Source organism: Aquarana catesbeiana, linkage group LG08 (assembly GCF_042186555.1).
Source record: "Aquarana catesbeiana isolate 2022-GZ linkage group LG08, ASM4218655v1, whole genome shotgun sequence".
Taxonomy (NCBI): Eukaryota; Metazoa; Chordata; class Amphibia; order Anura; family Ranidae; genus Aquarana; species Aquarana catesbeiana.
The window spans coordinates 9453966-9471874 of record NC_133331.1 but is presented as its reverse complement, the minus strand read 5'-3'; the positions used below and the strand labels follow the sequence as shown (position 1 = coordinate 9471874).

The following is a 17909-nucleotide window of genomic DNA, read 5'->3' as shown; positions in this document are numbered from 1 at the left end:
ATGTGTGTTTTTTGTTATTTTTATACAAAAAAAAAGTCATGCTTACCTGCTCTGTAATGGTTTTGCACAGAGCAGCCCGATCCTCCTCTCCTTGGGTCCCTCTTCGGAGCTCTTGGCCCCTCCCTCCTGTCTAGTGTCCCCACAGCAAGCAGCTTGGTGCTGAGGGGGGGCTGCTGCACACAGAAGTTTTTTTATCTTAATGCATAGAATGCACCTTCTGCCTTTTACAACCACTTTAAAGAGGATTTCCAGTCTCCTGTGAAAAAAAAAGTCGGGAGCTACAAAAACTGACCACTCACCTGCCACACGATCCAGAGGTGTGCTCACCCCAGTCTGTTTCACTCACCGTCTTCTTTCCTCGGCACCGGCATCTTCACCATGGGCATCCTGCTTTGACAGCTTGCGGCTTCACCGCCAGTTGCCCACGGCGTATGCGCGAGCAGCGCTGCCCATAAGTGAGTGGTGAATACAGTCTTCTGGGACCTGTTGTGTCCCAGAAGACTGCTGCAGGGGGAAGGGAGGGAGGAGAACTTTCGCTCCAATCGCCTAGCCACAGAAGTCAAACTGGCAGGCCCTCCAGCTGTTGCAGAACTAAAAGTCCCATTAAGGCTGCGTTCACACCGCAGCACGGCGCGGCTCACAGCGGGGGTCCAGTGCATCTCAATTCAGATTCAGGTCCAATTTCAGTCCGAATTTTTGGCTGAATTCGGGCCTGAAAAGGACCAATAGAAGCACGGGACCCCTGTGCAATTCACACCAGAGACGCTCTGGAGATGTGTGAACCGGCTCCATAGAAAGCCGGTTCTAATCTCCTGACATGCGAATTGGATGTGGAGAAACCCGCATTCAAATCACAATAATGTGAAACCAGCCTGAAGCATTGCAAGGCTGACAGTTGCAAGCATGACTCCCACAGCCAGAGGCATGGTTGTACTTGTAGTTCAGCAGCAGCTGGAAGGCCACCGGTTTGATCCCCCTGGCGGTCGGAGTGGGTACCTGTCAAAATAAGTTTGTTCTGCAAACCTGTGACCCGTTTTTAGCAGACAGCGGACTAAAGTCTGCTGTCGGCTGGTGTCACAGAGCCAGTCCTGGCTTGGGCTGGATCACGACAATGGAGTCAGGTCCTGCCCACATGCCTAGACCAGCACCCGGCTCAGCCTCTCAGCGAGCCACTGAGAGGCTGAGCCGGTCGCTCCCACCCCCCTCCACAGCCCAGCGCTTCAGTGAGCACAGGAGGGGCAGAGCAGAGAGCTGCTGACCGATGCTCCCTGCTCACGAAGCTGTGAGAACCGAGGGATCGGCGGTGTTAGATCGCTCTGTTCTCGGTGTTGGAGGTTCCGGGGGAACGATGCAGCATTGGCGGACCTATGCTACATCCACCTAAGCAAGTATAAATCTTTAAAAAAAAAAAAAAAAATTCTCTTTTAATGTAAGAGGTTATTGTAACTGTCTCTTTTAATGAAAATGTGACTAAAAAATTTTTTTTTTTTAACTGTACCTAACCATTTTTCAGGCAGGCAAGTCGCTCACAGCGGGGCCAAGACTGGCGTGGTCGGAATGGCGCCATTAATATCCTCTCCATCTCTAAATGCTTCAACCATCGTCACTGCCGTTTACCAGCAGCCCATAATGAGCCAGGGAACAGCGCTGAGCGCCGAGCCGCCCATGCTGGCCAAAGAGGAGGAGGAGGAGAAGAAACAGCTGGAGGAGGAGCCCATGGAAATGGTGGAGGAGAAAGTCGAGGACGTCAACAAGAACGTGAACCAAATCTTGACAGACATTACCGAGGCGAAAATGTCGGAAGAGTTGAAGCCGATGGACACGGACAAAGAAATCGTAGGGGAAGCCAAGTCCTTGGAATCGTGTATGCAGGACGACGTGTGCGGCGACATCGCTCCCATGCAAACCGACGAGCAGATCAGTAAGGAGCCGTTTATCCCCGGGCCTAATGAGAAGCCCTTATATGCCGCCGAAGCCGTCACCCTGGACGATTTACAATTGCTGGCCGATTTGTTCTTCTTGCCTTATGAACATGGACCAAAAGGTGCTCAGATGTTGAAGGAATTTCAGTGGCTGCGAGCGAACAGCAGCGTGGTGAGCGTTAACTCTGACGACAACGATGCAGAGAAAGTAAGTGTCTGGGGTTTTTTTTTTCTGTTAGACATGGTTACAAACGTAGGAAGTTTTTAATTTTATTTTATTACTTTGAAGCCTATTGCTTTAGACCAGGGGTCTCCAAACTACAGCCCTCCAGTTGTTGAGGAACTACAATTCCCATCATGCCCTAGTCATGTCTGTAAATGTCAGAGTTTTACAATGCCTCATGGGATGTGTAGTTCCACATCAACTGGAGGGCCGTAGTTTGGAGATCCCTGCTTTAGACACTTTACCTTTCCCACGGCCATTGGAGTCTAATAGAAATTAGGGCTTGTTTACACTTGCTTTATAATGTGGCATTAGAAATGCTTTTTGGGGGGGGGGGGCATGTCCTGATGTGCGCAGTGGCAGACGTGTTTGAGAGGAGCTCCAGGCACCCTGATTGCAATCCTCCACCATTCCATCTCCTGGTCTGGTGAGCCCTCAGAAACACCCAGACCGTTCCACCACACCCCTGCCTTGCCCAGGGCCGGATATTGAGAGGGGTTACTGTCCGCCCGTGGTGATATCCAGGCCGCCACGGAACACTCGCGGCCACCGCCGCCATCTTCCGGGCCTTGGTCTCGCCGGTGCGCACTGACCCTCCTCCATCCTGAGCCCGGGAATGGGGGACTGCCAGTCCATCTGTCCCCCTCACCTCCATGCCTCCCTGCTGTGGTGTAATAATAATAATAATTAGGGTTGTCCCGATACCACTTTTTTAGGACCGAGTACAAGTACCGATACTTTTTTTCAAGTACTCACCGATACTTTTTTTTTTAATGTCACGTGACAGTGGTTTTTTTTTTGTTTTTTTTTTAACAGTGTTTTCTTTTTTGGGGGGGGGGGGGGGGGTGAACGGTGTATGTGTGTGTGTTTTTGTTTTTTGTTTTTTTGTTTTTTTTTTTTACAATTTTTATTTTTTACAATAATTTTTTTTTATTCTTTTATATGTTTTTTTTTTTTTGTTTTTTTGTGTTTTTTTTAATCAGCCCTGTTGGGGGGCTTTGGTGAGATATCAGGGGTCTTAACAGACCCCTGGGACCAATCCTATTTAATTTGTTCATAAACGACCTGGAGGATGGGATAAACAGTTCAATCTCTGTATTTGCAGACGATACTAAGCTAAGCAGGGCAATAACTTCTCCGCAGGATGTGGAAATCTTGCAAAAAGACCTGAACAAATGAATGGGGTGGGCGACTACATGGCAAATGAGGTTCAATGTAGAAAAATGTAAAATAATGCATTTGGGTGGCAAAAATATGAATGCAATCTATAGACTGGGGGGAGAACCTCTGGGGGGATCTAGGATGGAAAAGGACCTGGGGGTCCTAGTAGATGATAGGCTCAGCAATGGCATGCAATGCCAAGCTGCTGCTAATAAAGCAAACAGAATATTGGCATGCATTAAAAGGGGGATCAACTGCAGAGATAAAACGATAATTCTCCCGCTCTACAAGACTCTGGTCCGGCCGCACCTGGAGTATGCTGTCCAGTTCTGGGCACCAGTCCTCAGGAGGGACGTACTGGAAATGGAGCGAGTACAAAGAAGGGCAACAAAGCTAATAAAGGGTCTGGAGGATATTAGTTATGAGGAAAGGTTGCGAGCACTGAACTTATTCTCTCTGGAGAAGAGACGCTTGAGAGGGGATATGATTTCAATTTACAAATACTGTACTGGTGACCCCACAATAGGGATAAAACTTTTTCACAGAAGAGAGTTTAATAAGACTCGTGGACACTCATTACAATTAGAAGAAAAGAGGTTTAACCTTAAACTACGTAGAGGGTTCTTTACTGTAAGAGCGGCAAGGATGTGGAATTCCCTTCCACAGACGGTGGTCTCAGCGGGGAGCATTGATAGCTTCAAGAAACTATTAGATAATCACCTGAATGACCGCAATATACAGGGATATGTAATGTAATACTGACACATAATCACACACATAGGTTGGACTTGATGGACTTGTGTCTTTTTTCAACCTCACCTACTATGTAACTATATATCTCCCCCTTGAGGCAGAGAAAGAGACGGAGGATAGAGATTCCCCAGTCAATTTCTCTGCAGCCTCAGCTGCACTGAGAATGAATGGAGAGAAGACAGCGGCTCCTCTCCATTCATAAACTGAGATATCGTAATCACAGAAGATTACAATGTTTCAGTTATGTGAATGGACAGAGTCAGCTGACTCTCTCCATTCACACAGCGGAGAGAGACAGCAGAACGGAGAGGCACAGGGAAGGAGAGAGGAACGGAGTGGACAGCGGAGAGACACAGCAGAACGGAGGGGACAGCGGAGAGACACAGGGAAGGAGAGAGGAACAGAGGGTGACAGCGGAGAGACACAGGGAAGGAGAGCGGAACGGAGGGGGACAGCAGAGAGACACAGCAGAATGGAGGGGACAGCGGAGTGACACAGGGAAGGAGAAAGGAATGGAGGGGGACAGCGGAGTGACACAGGGAAGGAGAGAGGAACAGAGGGGGACAGCGGAGAGACACAGGGAAGGAGAGCGGAACGGAGGGGGACAGCAGAGAGATACAGCAGAACGGAGGGGACAGCGGAGGAACAGAGGGGGACAGCGGAGAGACACAGGGAAGGAGAGAGGAACGGAGGGGGACAGCGGAGAGACACAGGGAAGGAGAGCGGAACGGAGGGGGACAGCAGAGAGACACAGCAGAACGGAGGGGACAGCGGAGGAACAGAGGGGGACAGCGGAGAGACACAGGGAAGGAGAGAGGAACGGAGGGGGACAGCGGAGAGACACAGGGAAGGAGAGCGGAACGGAGGGGGACAGCAGAGAGACACAGCAGAACGGAGGGGACAGCGGAGGAACAGAGGGGGACAGCGGAGAGACACAGGGAAGGAGAGAGGAACGGAGGGGGACAGCGGAGAGACACAGGGAAGGAGAGCGGAACGGAGGGGGACAGCAGAGAGACACAGCAGAACGGAGGGGACAGCGGAGAGACACAGGGAAGGAGAGAGGAACAGAGGGGGACAGCGGAGAGACACAGGGAAGGAGAGCGGAACGGAGGGGGACAGCAGAGAGACACAGCAGAACGGAGGGGACAGCGGAGAGACACAGGGAAGGAGAGAGGAACGGAGGGGGACAGCGGAGAGACACAGGGAAGGAGAGCGGAACGGAGGGGGACAGCAGAGAGACACAGCAGAACGGAGGGGACAGCGGAGGAACAGAGGGGGACAGCGGAGAGACACAGGGAAGGAGAGAGGAACGGAGGGGGACAGCGGAGAGACACAGGGAAGGAGAGAGGAACGGAGTGGACAGCGGAGAGACACAGCAGAACGGAGGGGACAGCGGAGAGACACAGGGAAGGAGAGCGGAACGGAGGGGGACAGCGGAGAGACACAGCAGAATGGAGGGGACAGCGGAGTGACACAGGGAAGGAGAAAGGAATGGAGGGGGACAGCGGAGTGACACAGGGAAGGAGAGAGGAACAGAGGGGGACAGCGGAGAGACACAGGGAAGGAGAGCGGAACGGAGGGGGACAGCAGAGAGATACAGCAGAACGGAGGGGACAGCGGAGGAACAGAGGGGGACAGCGGAGAGACACAGGGAAGGAGAGAGGAACGGAGGGGGACAGCGGAGAGACACAGGGAAGGAGAGCGGAACGGAGGGGGACAGCAGAGAGACACAGCAGAACGGAGGGGACAGCGGAGGAACAGAGGGGGACAGCGGAGAGACACAGGGAAGGAGAGAGGAACGGAGGGGGGCAGCGGAGAGACACAGGGAAGGAGAGCGGAACGGAGGGGGACAGCAGAGAGACACAGCAGAACGGAGGGGACAGCGGAGGAACAGAGGGGGACAGCGGAGAGACACAGGGAAGGAGAGAGGAACGGAGGGGGACAGCGGAGAGACACAGGGAAGGAGAGCGGAACGGAGGGGGACAGCAGAGAGACACAGCAGAACGGAGGGGACAGCGGAGAGACACAGGGAAGGAGAGAGGAACAGAGGGGGACAGCGGAGAGACACAGGGAAGGAGAGCGGAACGGAGGGGGACAGCAGAGAGACACAGCAGAACGGAGGGGACAGCGGAGGAACAGAGGGGGACAGCGGAGAGACACAGGGAAGGAGAGAGGAACGGAGGGGGACAGCGGAGAGACACAGGGAAGGAGAGCGGAACGGAGGGGGACAGCAGAGAGACACAGCAGAACGGAGGGGACAGCGGAGAGACACAGGGAAGGAGAGAGGAACAGAGGGGGACAGCGGAGAGACACAGGGAAGGAGAGCGGAACGGAGGGGGACAGCAGAGAGACACAGCAGAACGGAGGGGACAGCGGAGGAACAGAGGGGGACAGCGGAGAGACACAGGGAAGGAGAGAGGAACGGAGGGGGACAGCGGAGAGACACAGGGAAGGAGAGAGGAACGGAGTGGACAGCGGAGAGACACAGCAGAACGGAGGGGACAGCGGAGAGACACAGGGAAGGAGAGAGAAACAGAGGGGGACAGCAGAACGGGGGGGACAGAAAAGGAGAGAGGAACGGAGGGGACAGCGGAGAGGCACAGAGAAGGAGAGAGGAACGGAGGGGGACAGAGGAAAGGAGGGGGTATGGAGGAGGATGCAGTGACAGTCAGTGGTGAGCGATCACCGCTGTATGTCACTAAAGCTGCTGAAAGCCGCTGGGGGAGAATCTTGTAACTCACCCACGCGCCGATCATCGCTGACTTCCAGGTATCGGGAGAAGCATCTGGAGCATTTGCCCGAGTACAAGTACTTGGGCAAATGCTCGGTATCGGGACAACCCTAATAATAAATAATAATATTATTTAAGGTACTTATATAGCGCCGTCAATTTGCGCAGCGCTTTACATATACATTGTACATTCACATCAGTCCCCATCCTCAAGAAGCTTACAATCTAAGGTCCCTAACTCACATTCATACATACTAGGGACAATTGAGACAGAAGCCAATAAACCTACCAGCATGTCTTTGGAGTGTGGGAGGAAACCGGAGTGCCCGGAGGAAACCCACGCAGGCACAGGGAGAACATGCAAACTCCAGGCAGGGAGTGTCGTGGTTGGGATTCCAACCAGTGACCCTTTTGTACTGCTAGGCGAGAGTGCCTCCCGAGTAGCGGTCTATTAGGTGGACACTGCCTGCAGATCCGGCCGCAGCCTATCGGGGCCTTGTGATGGCTGCCATCTTGCCAGCCCTAATCTGCCGGAGAAATGTTTTTTTTTTTTTTTTTTAAAGCATTCTGAATGCCAATGAAAGCCCCTGTCCCTAAATAAAATGGTCACCTTACAGTCCTGGTCACACGTTTGCTTTGCTTCAAAAATACCCCATGTCGCTTTCTTGGTGCTTCAATGCATCTCCAAAGCTCGCTAACAGCACGTGGAGCTTTTGAGAGGCTTTTATTCAGTTAGCTTTGCTTTGGAGTTATGAGATCCCAGGATGCACTGGGAACAGACAAGCGAACCGTGAAGACGTCATCAGGAGTCATTTTTGGTTCATGTGTATATATTCTGGGAGTATCTGCGTCAGACGTCACATCTGGTGTGGAGCAGCAGGAAGGTGAGCGGGGGTCCGGACTGAAGCAACTAGCAGACAGCAATTGTGGTGTGCAACATGGGAAGGTGAGCGGGGACCAAAGAGAGAGGACTGAGTGGCAGAGGATCAGCAGAGATGGGGGGGACCTGAGCAGTAGAAATGATCAGATGTCGCACATGGTGCACAGCCTGGGAGCAGTTGAACGGGGACTAGAGAGAGGAGGATCAGCAGAGCTGGTGGTTACTACTGAGTGGGGGAGATTAGCTGATGCTTCGGACACAGCTGATCACAGATCGGGGTAAAGCACCAATCACAAATGCCCTTTACATCGTGATCAGCTGTGTCCAGTAAACACGCTTGCCAGTATCTGCATTCCTTTCCTCACAGCTGTCACATCCTGAGGAGAAGGACGGTAACCAGCTAGTTTGAAAGGGGACATCTATACTGATGATCAGTGCTGCCAACCAGTGCCCATTAGTGTCTCCTTATCGTTGCCCATTAGTGTCTCCTTATCGTTGCCCATTAGTGTCTCCTTATCGTTGCCCATTAGTGCCTCCTTATCGTTGTCCCTCCAGTGCCTCCTTATCGTTGTCCCTCCAGTGCCTCCTTATCGTTGTCCCTCCAGTGCCTCCTTATCGTTGTCCCTCCAGTGCCTCCTTATCGTTGCCCCTCCAGTGCCTCCTTATCGTTGCCCCTCCAGTGCCTCCTTATCGTTGCCCCTCCAGTGCCTCCTTATCGTTGCCCCTCCAGTGCCTCCTTATCGTTGCCCCTCCAGTGCCTCCTTATCGTTGCCCCTCCAGTGCCTCCTTATCGTTGCCCCTCCAGTGCCTCCTTATCGTTGCCCCTCCAGTGCCTCCTTATCGTTGCCCCTCCAGTGCCTCCTTATCGTTGCCCCTCCAGTGCCTCCTTATCGTTGCCCCTCCAGTGCCTCCTTATCGTTGCCCCTCCAGTGCCTCCTTATCGTTGTCCCTCCAGTGCCTCCTTATCGTTGTCCCTCCAGTGCCTCCTTATCGTTGTCCCTCCAGTGCCTCCTTATCGTTGTCCCTCCAGTGCCTCCTTATCGTTGTCCCTCCAGTGCCTCAAACCAGCTAGTTTGAAAGGGGACATCTACACTGATGATCAGTGCCTCCTTATAGTTGCCCCTCCGGTGCCTCCTTATAGTTGCCCCTCCGGTGCCTCCTTATAGTTGCCCCTCCGGTGCCTCCTTATAGTTGCCCCTCCGGTGCCTCCTTATAGTTGCCCCTCCGGTGCCTCCTTATAGTTGCCCCTCCGGTGCCTCCTTATAGTTGCCCCTTCATCAGTGCCCCTCCTTATCGTTGCCCCTCCATCATCGTTGCCGCCTTGTCGTTGCCCCTCCATCATCGTTGCCGCCTTGTCGTTGCCCCTCCATCATCGTTGCCGCCTTGTCGTTGCCCCTCCATCATCGTTGCCGCCTTGTCAGCGCACATTATTGAAGAAGAACAATTACCTGTTTGCAAAATGTTATAACAAACTATGAAAAACCTTTTTTTTTTTTTTTTTTTTTTTTTTTTTTTTTTTCAAAATGTCTTTTTTTTTTGTTTTTTTTTTTTTTTTGTTTAGTGTAAAATAAAACACCCAGTGCTGATTAAATACCACCAAAAAGCTCTATTTGTGTGAAAAAAAGATAAAAATATCATGTGTACAGCGCTACATGACCGCGCAATTGTCATTCAGAGTTTGACAGCTCTGAAAGCTGTCCTGGGCAGGAAGGGGGGCAGCAAAGGGGGGTTGAAAGTACCCGGTATTGAAGTGGTTAATATAGTTCAGGTTATTTCATCACAGATCCACCAATAATAAACATTGATGTATAACTTTTTGATTGTGTCGTAGGTGTGCGAGTGGCGTAGACGGGCGACAAAATTTGAGGAGATGTGCAGAGTGGTGATGACCATGTTCACCCGGCTCTCTAACTGCCCCAACCGGACCATCCTGTACGACCTTTACCCCTACGTCTGGGACATCAAGAGCATCATTTCTATGGTGAAGTCATTTGTGCAGTGGCTAGGTACGTACTCTGCTGAATCCTGCAGCCATTCCGTCATCCTTTTACCTCCGTTTCTAGCTCTGGAAAGGAGGGGGGAACAAAACTACTTACACACAAATAAGTGCTGGAAAGGCGGACCTTGGGGAAGGGGGGGTCAGTTTTCTCAAATTTAGGTGCTAAGAGGGTCTTATCCATCCATTGGTCATTTTGGCATTTTGCGCAAGTGGCACAGGCTTCTCTCTCTGCCATCCCATCCACGTCATGACCCATGGCCTAGTCTTTTTGCATTAGAAGTTCAGCTTTGTAGAATGGTGGGGTTTGTACATAGAGGTCCTCTCCAACCCTTTCGCTGCCAGAGGCTTTTAATTTTATTTTTATTTTTTTTCTTTCATGATGCACTCAATCTAAAATGCTTTTTTTTTTTTTTTTTTTTTTTTTTTACAAGCATATGCACTTAAAAACCACAGAATGTTCTAGATCTGAAAAGCTGAGAAACCTGTATAATAAAATGGTGGCAATTGCAATTTTGCTACACTAAAACTTTTTTTTTTTTTTTTTTTTTCTTTTTTTTGTCAGATATATATTTTAACCTTTTTTTGCAACCAGAGCTATTTTTTGCGTTTTTTTTGCACACGTTTTACAAAATAATTATAGCCCTGAAGATGATGTAAACCCACCCCAAACATGATCTATTTTCTGAAATCGGACACCCTAGAGAATAAAATATAGCAGTAGTTCAAATTTTTTTTTTTTTTTTTTTTTTTACGCCACACAATATTACCACAAAGGTAAAAAAAATGCATTAAGTGAATTTTAGGGCAAACAAATGTAATAAATTGCCCAAATAAAATATGAAAGACTAGGTTGCACCGAGTAAATAGATACTCAAACCTTAAAATTTGCGTGCGCCCGTGAAATGGCGACAAACTTCATTACCCGATTATTTTCTGTGATTACGGTGGCTGTGTCGTCATTTTAAGTAAAGCACCACATTACTTAAATCCCCCAGACGCCGGCCCCCGCCATGTCGGTCCCAGGCCTGCAGATGGGCAAGTGGAGCCTAGAAAGTGCCAGTACCAGGACCGGAGTGTGTGGAAGCAATCGGGCGGCAGGCAGCCACCCGAGTGCTTTCACCTGACGGGCAGGAGTCTGTCACACACAACCCCGGTGGCTGCAGCTGCAAAAAATTAAAAAAAAAAAATGTAAATGTGGCAGCCAATAATAATAGCAGGATTTATAATATAAGAGAAGTATGGAAATCTGTGTTATTATATTATTATTATTATTATTTATTTTTTTATGTGATGGCTCGGTTCTCACAGCTCCCTGAGCAGAGAGCTGCTGACTGTCAGTCACCGGATATCTGCCCCCCCCCCCCCCCCTTCGCTCACTGGAGTGCTGGGTTATGGAGGGGGCGGGAGTGGCCAGTTCAGACTTTCGTTTTCTGCTTTTTTTTCGGAAAAACAAAAATTCGGATTTTTGGCTTTCCGAATTTTCGGGAATTCGAAAATCTGAAAAAAAAAAAGAAAATCAGTAAAATTTTAAATAACTATTAAATTATAGGTATTGGAATTTCTTTTCAAATTTATCTGTTAGTGAACGTAACAAATAAAAATTTATCTGAAGTTACGAATTATCCGAAATAACGAAAGCTGCATCTAAACAAATGGAATGGAACAAATTAATAATAAAAAATAATAGTAATAAAAAGGTTTTATTATTATTATTTATTAGATCGTTATGTTCCATTTGTTTAGATGCGGCATTCGTGATTTCAGATAAATCGTAACTTCAGATAAATTCGTATTCGTTACATTCACTAACAGCCAAAATTGAAAGGAAATTCCAATACCTATAATCTCAGATTTTCGGGTTTTCGAATTTTTGGATTATCATTCTTATTCTTGGATTTTCAAATTTCCAAATTTTTAGAATTTTAAAATTTCCGAAATTTCGAATTTCCAAAAATTTAGAAAATTTTGGAATTAACGAATTTGGGACTAAACGAATTGCACATGTCTACTAAAAACTGGTCACAGAAGTGCAAAATGAACTGGACTCCTGTCTGTGATCCCTTGGGGGGGGGGGAGAGTACAGCCAAATGAGCTTTCCCCGTACTTTCCGCTTTAAAACACTAAACCAAATAAACCTGAAATATGTACATAAATTAAAAACGGTTACAGATGTGGCAGCCAATAATAGCAGGATTTTTAAAATTAAAATACTATATAAAATAAACATTAAATGCGTACATACACTAAGTCAGGTCAGAGTTTTTGCGAATTTAGCTGATGCTGTTAAATTTGGCCTAAGCATCACCTCTGGTCACGAAAGGGTCATGTTTGAGTTTTTTTTTTCCCCCTCCCCCTATGGGCTTTATACTGTCATGACTTCAGTATTTGTATTTTTTTTTTTTTTTTTTTTTTTTATTGTGTCGCTGTGAACAGGACTGAAATCAACCGGCCTCTCTTCCATGGGAGTTTTCCAACCAATGGCATTGACTTCATACACGAACCCAGTTGCCTGCCGCTTGCTGTGTGGCAATAACATCCATTGCTATTTTAACAGAACATTCCCGAGACCTCCAATTGACATCCCAGGAAAAGAACTGATGGGTGGCTCCCCACCACCCTGCGCACGCGAGCTTTGCGCAAGGCTATTCTGGTGCGAAAAAGGCCATCAAATTGCAGGGCTGGGGTGGTGGTGGGGGTTGGGCACCTAAGCTGCAGCACAAATTTGCCGGCACAAACACAGTATGCGCTTCTACGCGAAGTAGTTGCACCAGCTTGTGTTTGCAGGTAGAAACGATCACCCCGGGGAGAACGATTGGGACTTTCGTCCTGTGCACCAGCATGGCCTGGGTTACTTGCGTAGCCTCGTTTTTTTTTTTCGTTTTCAGGTTTCAAAGTCGTTTAAAGGAGCAGTGTGGAAACTTGCTTGTAGAGAACACAGCAGGCGGCGATGCTGGGCTTTCTGTAAAGTCGACTCGTCCACCCAACTTAACGCTTGGCCTTTTTCAAGGCCGTCGCTCACTCTGTTAGTGAGTTTGAAGTTTGCTTAAAGGGCTCCAAATTTAAAATATAATTGAAAAGTTTTGAGTTTTAAAGGGACGCTCCAGTCATACATAATTTTTTTTTTTTTTAAAGTGGAACGTTAGTCAGAAAAATAAGGTCCTGCTAGATGACTTCATGCTGGCTCCTTTGCAGGGATAGCTTTGGAAAACATTTAAAATATAAGAGCCTATACCAGTGATGGCGAACCTCGGCACCCCAGGTATTTTGGAACTACATTTCCCAAGATGCTCAGGTACTCTGCAGTGTAGGTGAGCATCATGGGAAATTTAGTTCCAAAAACCTCTGGGTTGCCAAAGTTCGCCATCACTGGCCTATACTGTATAAAATTCAGTAATACACGCTCACCCAGCTCTGCACATGCCAATTGCTCTCCATTTTTGGCATTCCTAACATATCACGCTTTAGAATTGCGCATGCTCGTGGAATGGCACCAAACGACGGTACTTAAAAATCTCTGTAGGCGATGCGTGAGCATGGGGGTGATGGGGGTCACTAAAAATATATACATTATTTTTTTAACACTGCCCCTTGTCATTTTTTTTTTATCACTTTTATTGCTTTTTGCAAGAAATGGTAAACATCCCTTATAGTAGGAATACGTCATGACAGGTCCTCTTTATGGAGACGTCTGCAGTCTATAAGAGCCCAGATCCTCTACCCTGGAAAGCATGAGATTAAATAAAAAACAAAAACACAAAAAAAAAAAAATTGCTCTCTACTTTCCAGGGATAAAAAAAGCAGCGTTTACATCTGCCAGAGCTGGAAGTGACATCATGACGTCACTCCCCGCCTCCCATGATCAAAGCTGGCCGGGGACCATCCGGTCCACAGCCAGCTCTATGGTAACCTGCCACCACTGGATCGGATCTCTGACTCCCGATCGCACAGGAGAGATCCACCCCTCCTCCTGCTGCCTGTAATTGCTGCACCCATCATCCCAGATATCTCCACTTCAAGTCTAGGATGTCCTTATAGTTGGGAAGTGGCCAGAATACTTGCAATGTGCAAAAGTACAAAAGTTAAAATTCTGCTCCTTATTATTGGGACCCGCTGTGTTAGAATCGTAGCAAGAGCGAGCCGACAGCACACACTCGCGCCCAATACCTGGAAGTGCAGGAAAAAAATAAATTAATTAATTTAAAAAAAAAATCTCTCTCTCTCTCTCTCTCTCTCTCTCTCTCTCTCTCTCTCTCTCTCTCTCTCTCTCTCTCTCTCTCTCTCTCTCTCTCTCTCTCTCTCTCTCTCTCTCTCTCTCTCTCTCTCTCTCTCTCTCTCTCTCTCTCTCTCTCTCTCTCTCTCTCTCTCTCTCTCTCTCCAGATCTCACTGTAAAGAGGACCTGTCATGCTTATTTATTCCTATTACTAGGAATGAGAGTGATAAAAAAAAACACACATATATATAATTTTGTGTGTGTGTTTTTTTGTTTTATTTTTTTTTTTATCACTCTCATTCCTATTACAAGGAATGTAAACATCCCTTGGAATAGGAATAAATAAGCATGACAGGTCCGCTTTACAGTGAGATCTGAGGTCAATAAGACCCCACATCTCACCTCCTAGGCTGGGAAGCTTAAAATAAAAAAAAAAAAAACGATCGCAGCTTCCCAGCCAAGACGGCACCATTTTTTCAAATGCAGAGGCCGGACGTGACGTCATAACTTTGCACCCGGCCTCCGAACGATCATAGAGACTCTGGGTACCATCCGCTTTCTGCCAGAAATCTCTATGGTCAGCATCCGGGGCTGGTGGACCCCTTCTCTGGTTCGCCAATGGCAATGGGGGAGTCCCCTCTCACCGCCCATAAGAACGATCGAGCGGCAGAACAGCCTCTATGATCGTTGTTATGGTGTAGGGAATCGCTGGATGAAAAAGTAGATATCTGAATGATGTCTGTAAGGCTACTTTCACACTGAGGCGCTACAGCGCTAAAAATAGGGCCTGTAAAGAGCCTCTCTAGTGTGAAAGCCCGAGTGCTTTCACACTGGAGCTGTGTGGTTGTAGGACGGTAAAAAAAAGTCCTGCAAGCCACATCTTTGCATCGCTGTAGGAGCGGTGTACACACCGCTCCTAAAGCGCCCCTGCCCATTGAAAACAGAGGGTTTAACCCTTTCGCCCGCTGGCGGGGGTTAAAACTGCCCCGCTATCAGCTGGACATCGCCCCTAAAACGGCGGTAAAGCGGGGCTAAAAATAGCCCCGCTTTACCGCTGATGCCCGCCCCGGGCTGAAAGTAGCCTTTACTGCCCCCATCATTCAGATATCACCGCTCAAGGTCAAGGACGTCATATGACGTATGGCGGGCGGGAAGCGGTTAATCACACATTAAGCCAAACTTCTGTCAATCTATCGGGGTTTGTCCGAAGTCTTCATAAGGCGCTATGGGGTGGAATTTGTAGTGTTTTTTTTATTTATTTATTTTTTTTAAGGAGTAAAATTGGCATACTGCATAATGACTGGCAAGGCTGCACACATGTTCTGAGCCCTGGCTGCAAGGGATCATGGGAATATTTGTCAATTCCTTTTTATCGATTTTAGATTTGACTCCATACATTCCATGAGCATGAAATCAAAGTGGGCTTTCAGACTAAACAATGGCATTTGCAGCTCCCTGATTGACTCGTTGCCTGGAGTCGCCCTTTAAAGCTTTTTAGGATTTAATTTGACGTGAACTAGTTCTGTACAGTAAGAAATCAAAGAAAAAAAAAATAACCAAAAAAAAAACAAAAACTATCCCTGGTTGATCTCAGTCCTTGTGACAGGAAGTGTGTCCTATTTTTTTTTTTTTTTTCCTGCTTACTAATGATTCTATTGTGTCTTCCTCATTGTGCACAGATGGGAGAGACCTGAGCACAAGTGTCTTCTACTATTGGATGGAGAAAGCAAGATGCATACTGCGCTCTGCAGCGATTTTATATACAATCTTCCTTAGATAGGCAGTGTGGAATGTTCTGTGCTGTATGAAGACATCTGAAGTCACATTCGTTCAGTCTTTTGCGCACGTCGCGGGTGCAAGCTTGGCTGGGACCCGCAGCAAAAAAATAAAAAAGCATTCTTTTCTCGGTAGCCTGTCAGGTGCATTAAAATGATTTATGTCATCTTTGTCATGCCGCTGTCGCCCAATGACGTAATGGCAGTGTTCTCTGTGACGGACGCCATTTATCACTTTTTTTCACAGCACAGTCGCTGGATCTGCTCGGATATCGGTGCATTTTTTTTTTTTTTGCGATATTTATTTCAGTACTTAAACCTTAGTCGATCCAATACAAATACAGCAGGGGTCAACAAACTTTCTAAACAAAGGGCCGGTTTATTACCGTGCAGACTTTAGCGGGCCACACTCTGGCCAGTGGGAGTAGAAAATGTCCTGGTGTGAATAGTGTCCCATCATTGGTGTCGGTGGGAGGAATAGTGTCCCATCATTGGTGTCGGTGGGAGGAATAGTGCCCCATCATTGGTGTCGGTGGGAGGAATAGTGCCCCATCATTGGTGTCGGTGGGAGGAATAGTGCCCCATCATTGGTGTCGGTGGGAGGAATAGTGCCCCATCATTGGTGTCGGTGGGAGGAATAGTGCCCCATCATTGGTGTCGGTGGGAGGAATAGTGCCCCATCATTGGTGTCAGTGGGAGGAATAGTGCCCCATCATTGGTGTCAGTGGGAGGAATAGTGCCCCATCATTGGTGTCAGTGGGAGGAATAGTGCCCCATCATTGGTGTCAGTGGGAGGAATAGTGCCCCATCATTGGTGTCAGTGGGAGGAATAGTGCCCCATCATTGGTGTCAGTGGGAGGAATAGTGCCCCATCATTGGTGTCAGTGGGAGGAATAGTGCCCCATCATTGGTGTCAGTGGGAGGAATAGTGCCCCATCATTGGTGTCAGTGGGAGGAATAGTGCCCCATCATTGGTGTCAGTGGGAGGAATAGTGCCCCATCATTGGTGTCAGTGGGAGGAATAGTGCCCCATCATTGGTGTCAGTGGGAGGAATAGTGCCCCATCATTGGTGTCAGTGGGAGGAATAGTGCCCCATCATTGGTGTCAGTGGGAGGAATAGTGCCCCATCATTGGTGTCAGTGGGAGGAATAGTGCCCCATCATTGGTGTCAGTGGGAGGAATAGTGCCCCATCATTGGTGTCAGTGGGAGGAATAGTGCCCCATCATTGGTGTCAGTGGGAGGAATAGTGCCCCATCATTGGTGTCAGTGGGAGGAATAGTGCCCCATCATTGGTGTCAGTGGGAGGAATAGTGCCCCATCATTGGTGTCAGTGGGAGGAATAGTGCCCCATCATTGGTGTCAGTGGGAGGAATAGTGCCCCATCATTGGTGTCAGTGGGAGGAATAGTGCCCCATCATTGGTGTCAGTGGGAGGAATAGTGCCCCATCATTGGTGTCAGTGGGAGGAATAGTGCCCCATCATTGGTGTCAGTGGGAGGAATAGTGCCCCGTCATTGGTGTCAGTGGGAGGAGTAGTGCCCCGTCATTGGTGGCAGGAGTAGTGCCCCGTCATTGGTGGCAGGAGTAGTGCCCCGTCATTGGTGGCAGGAGTAGTGCCCCGTCATTGGTGGCAGGAGTAGTGCCCTGTCATTGGTGGCAGGAGTAGTGCCCTGTCATTGGTGGCAGGAGTAGTGCCCCGTCATTGGTGGCAGGAGTAGTGCCCCGTCATTGGTGGCAGGAGTAGTGCCCCGTCATTGGTGGCAGGAGTAGTGCCCCGTCATTGGTGTCGGTGGCAGGATTTGTGCCCCATTGGTAATGCTTGCCTTGATCCCAAGGGCTGGATCAAGGCAAACAGGGCTGCAGTTTGGAGATCACTCCAATACGGCATTGATTTGTCTCATCTGCATTAGGATTGGACATGCTGTGGTGGGGGGGGGGGGGTTAGGTGCATAGATTTGGGGTTGGGTGCTTGGCTTTGTGTGGCCCTATAGATGACAGGTGACAACATCCAGCCAATCCGTTTACGCCATCCAAGGTGCGATTGTGCCGGCGCTTACAGGTCAACATCATTGTCCCCATTTTCAAAAGCCACTAAGCTCCGAGCTGTAATTCCAGTGTTTTCTCTGCTCATTAATCATATTAAAGGCCTCATTCACATTGGATGTACTACAGCAATGTGTGTTCAGTGCAGCCGCTGTGTCTGTGCCGGCTCTGCATCCCAATTGACATGAATGGGACTGCCTGAACGGGGAT

General features: G+C 48.6%; 1 protein-coding gene across 1 annotated transcript in view; it reads left to right on the top strand.

Annotated features, from left to right (window-relative positions):
- The window catches only part of OGA (O-GlcNAcase), a 92026-nt gene that overhangs the window by 52522 nt on the left and 21595 nt on the right, over nt 1-17909 (top strand). Inside the window, exons 9-10 of the mRNA XM_073595485.1 lie at nt 1514-2130; nt 9502-9676. Coding sequence (XP_073451586.1) covers nt 1514-2130; nt 9502-9676 — 792 coding nt within the window. The remainder of the gene's footprint in view (nt 1-1513; nt 2131-9501; nt 9677-17909) is intronic.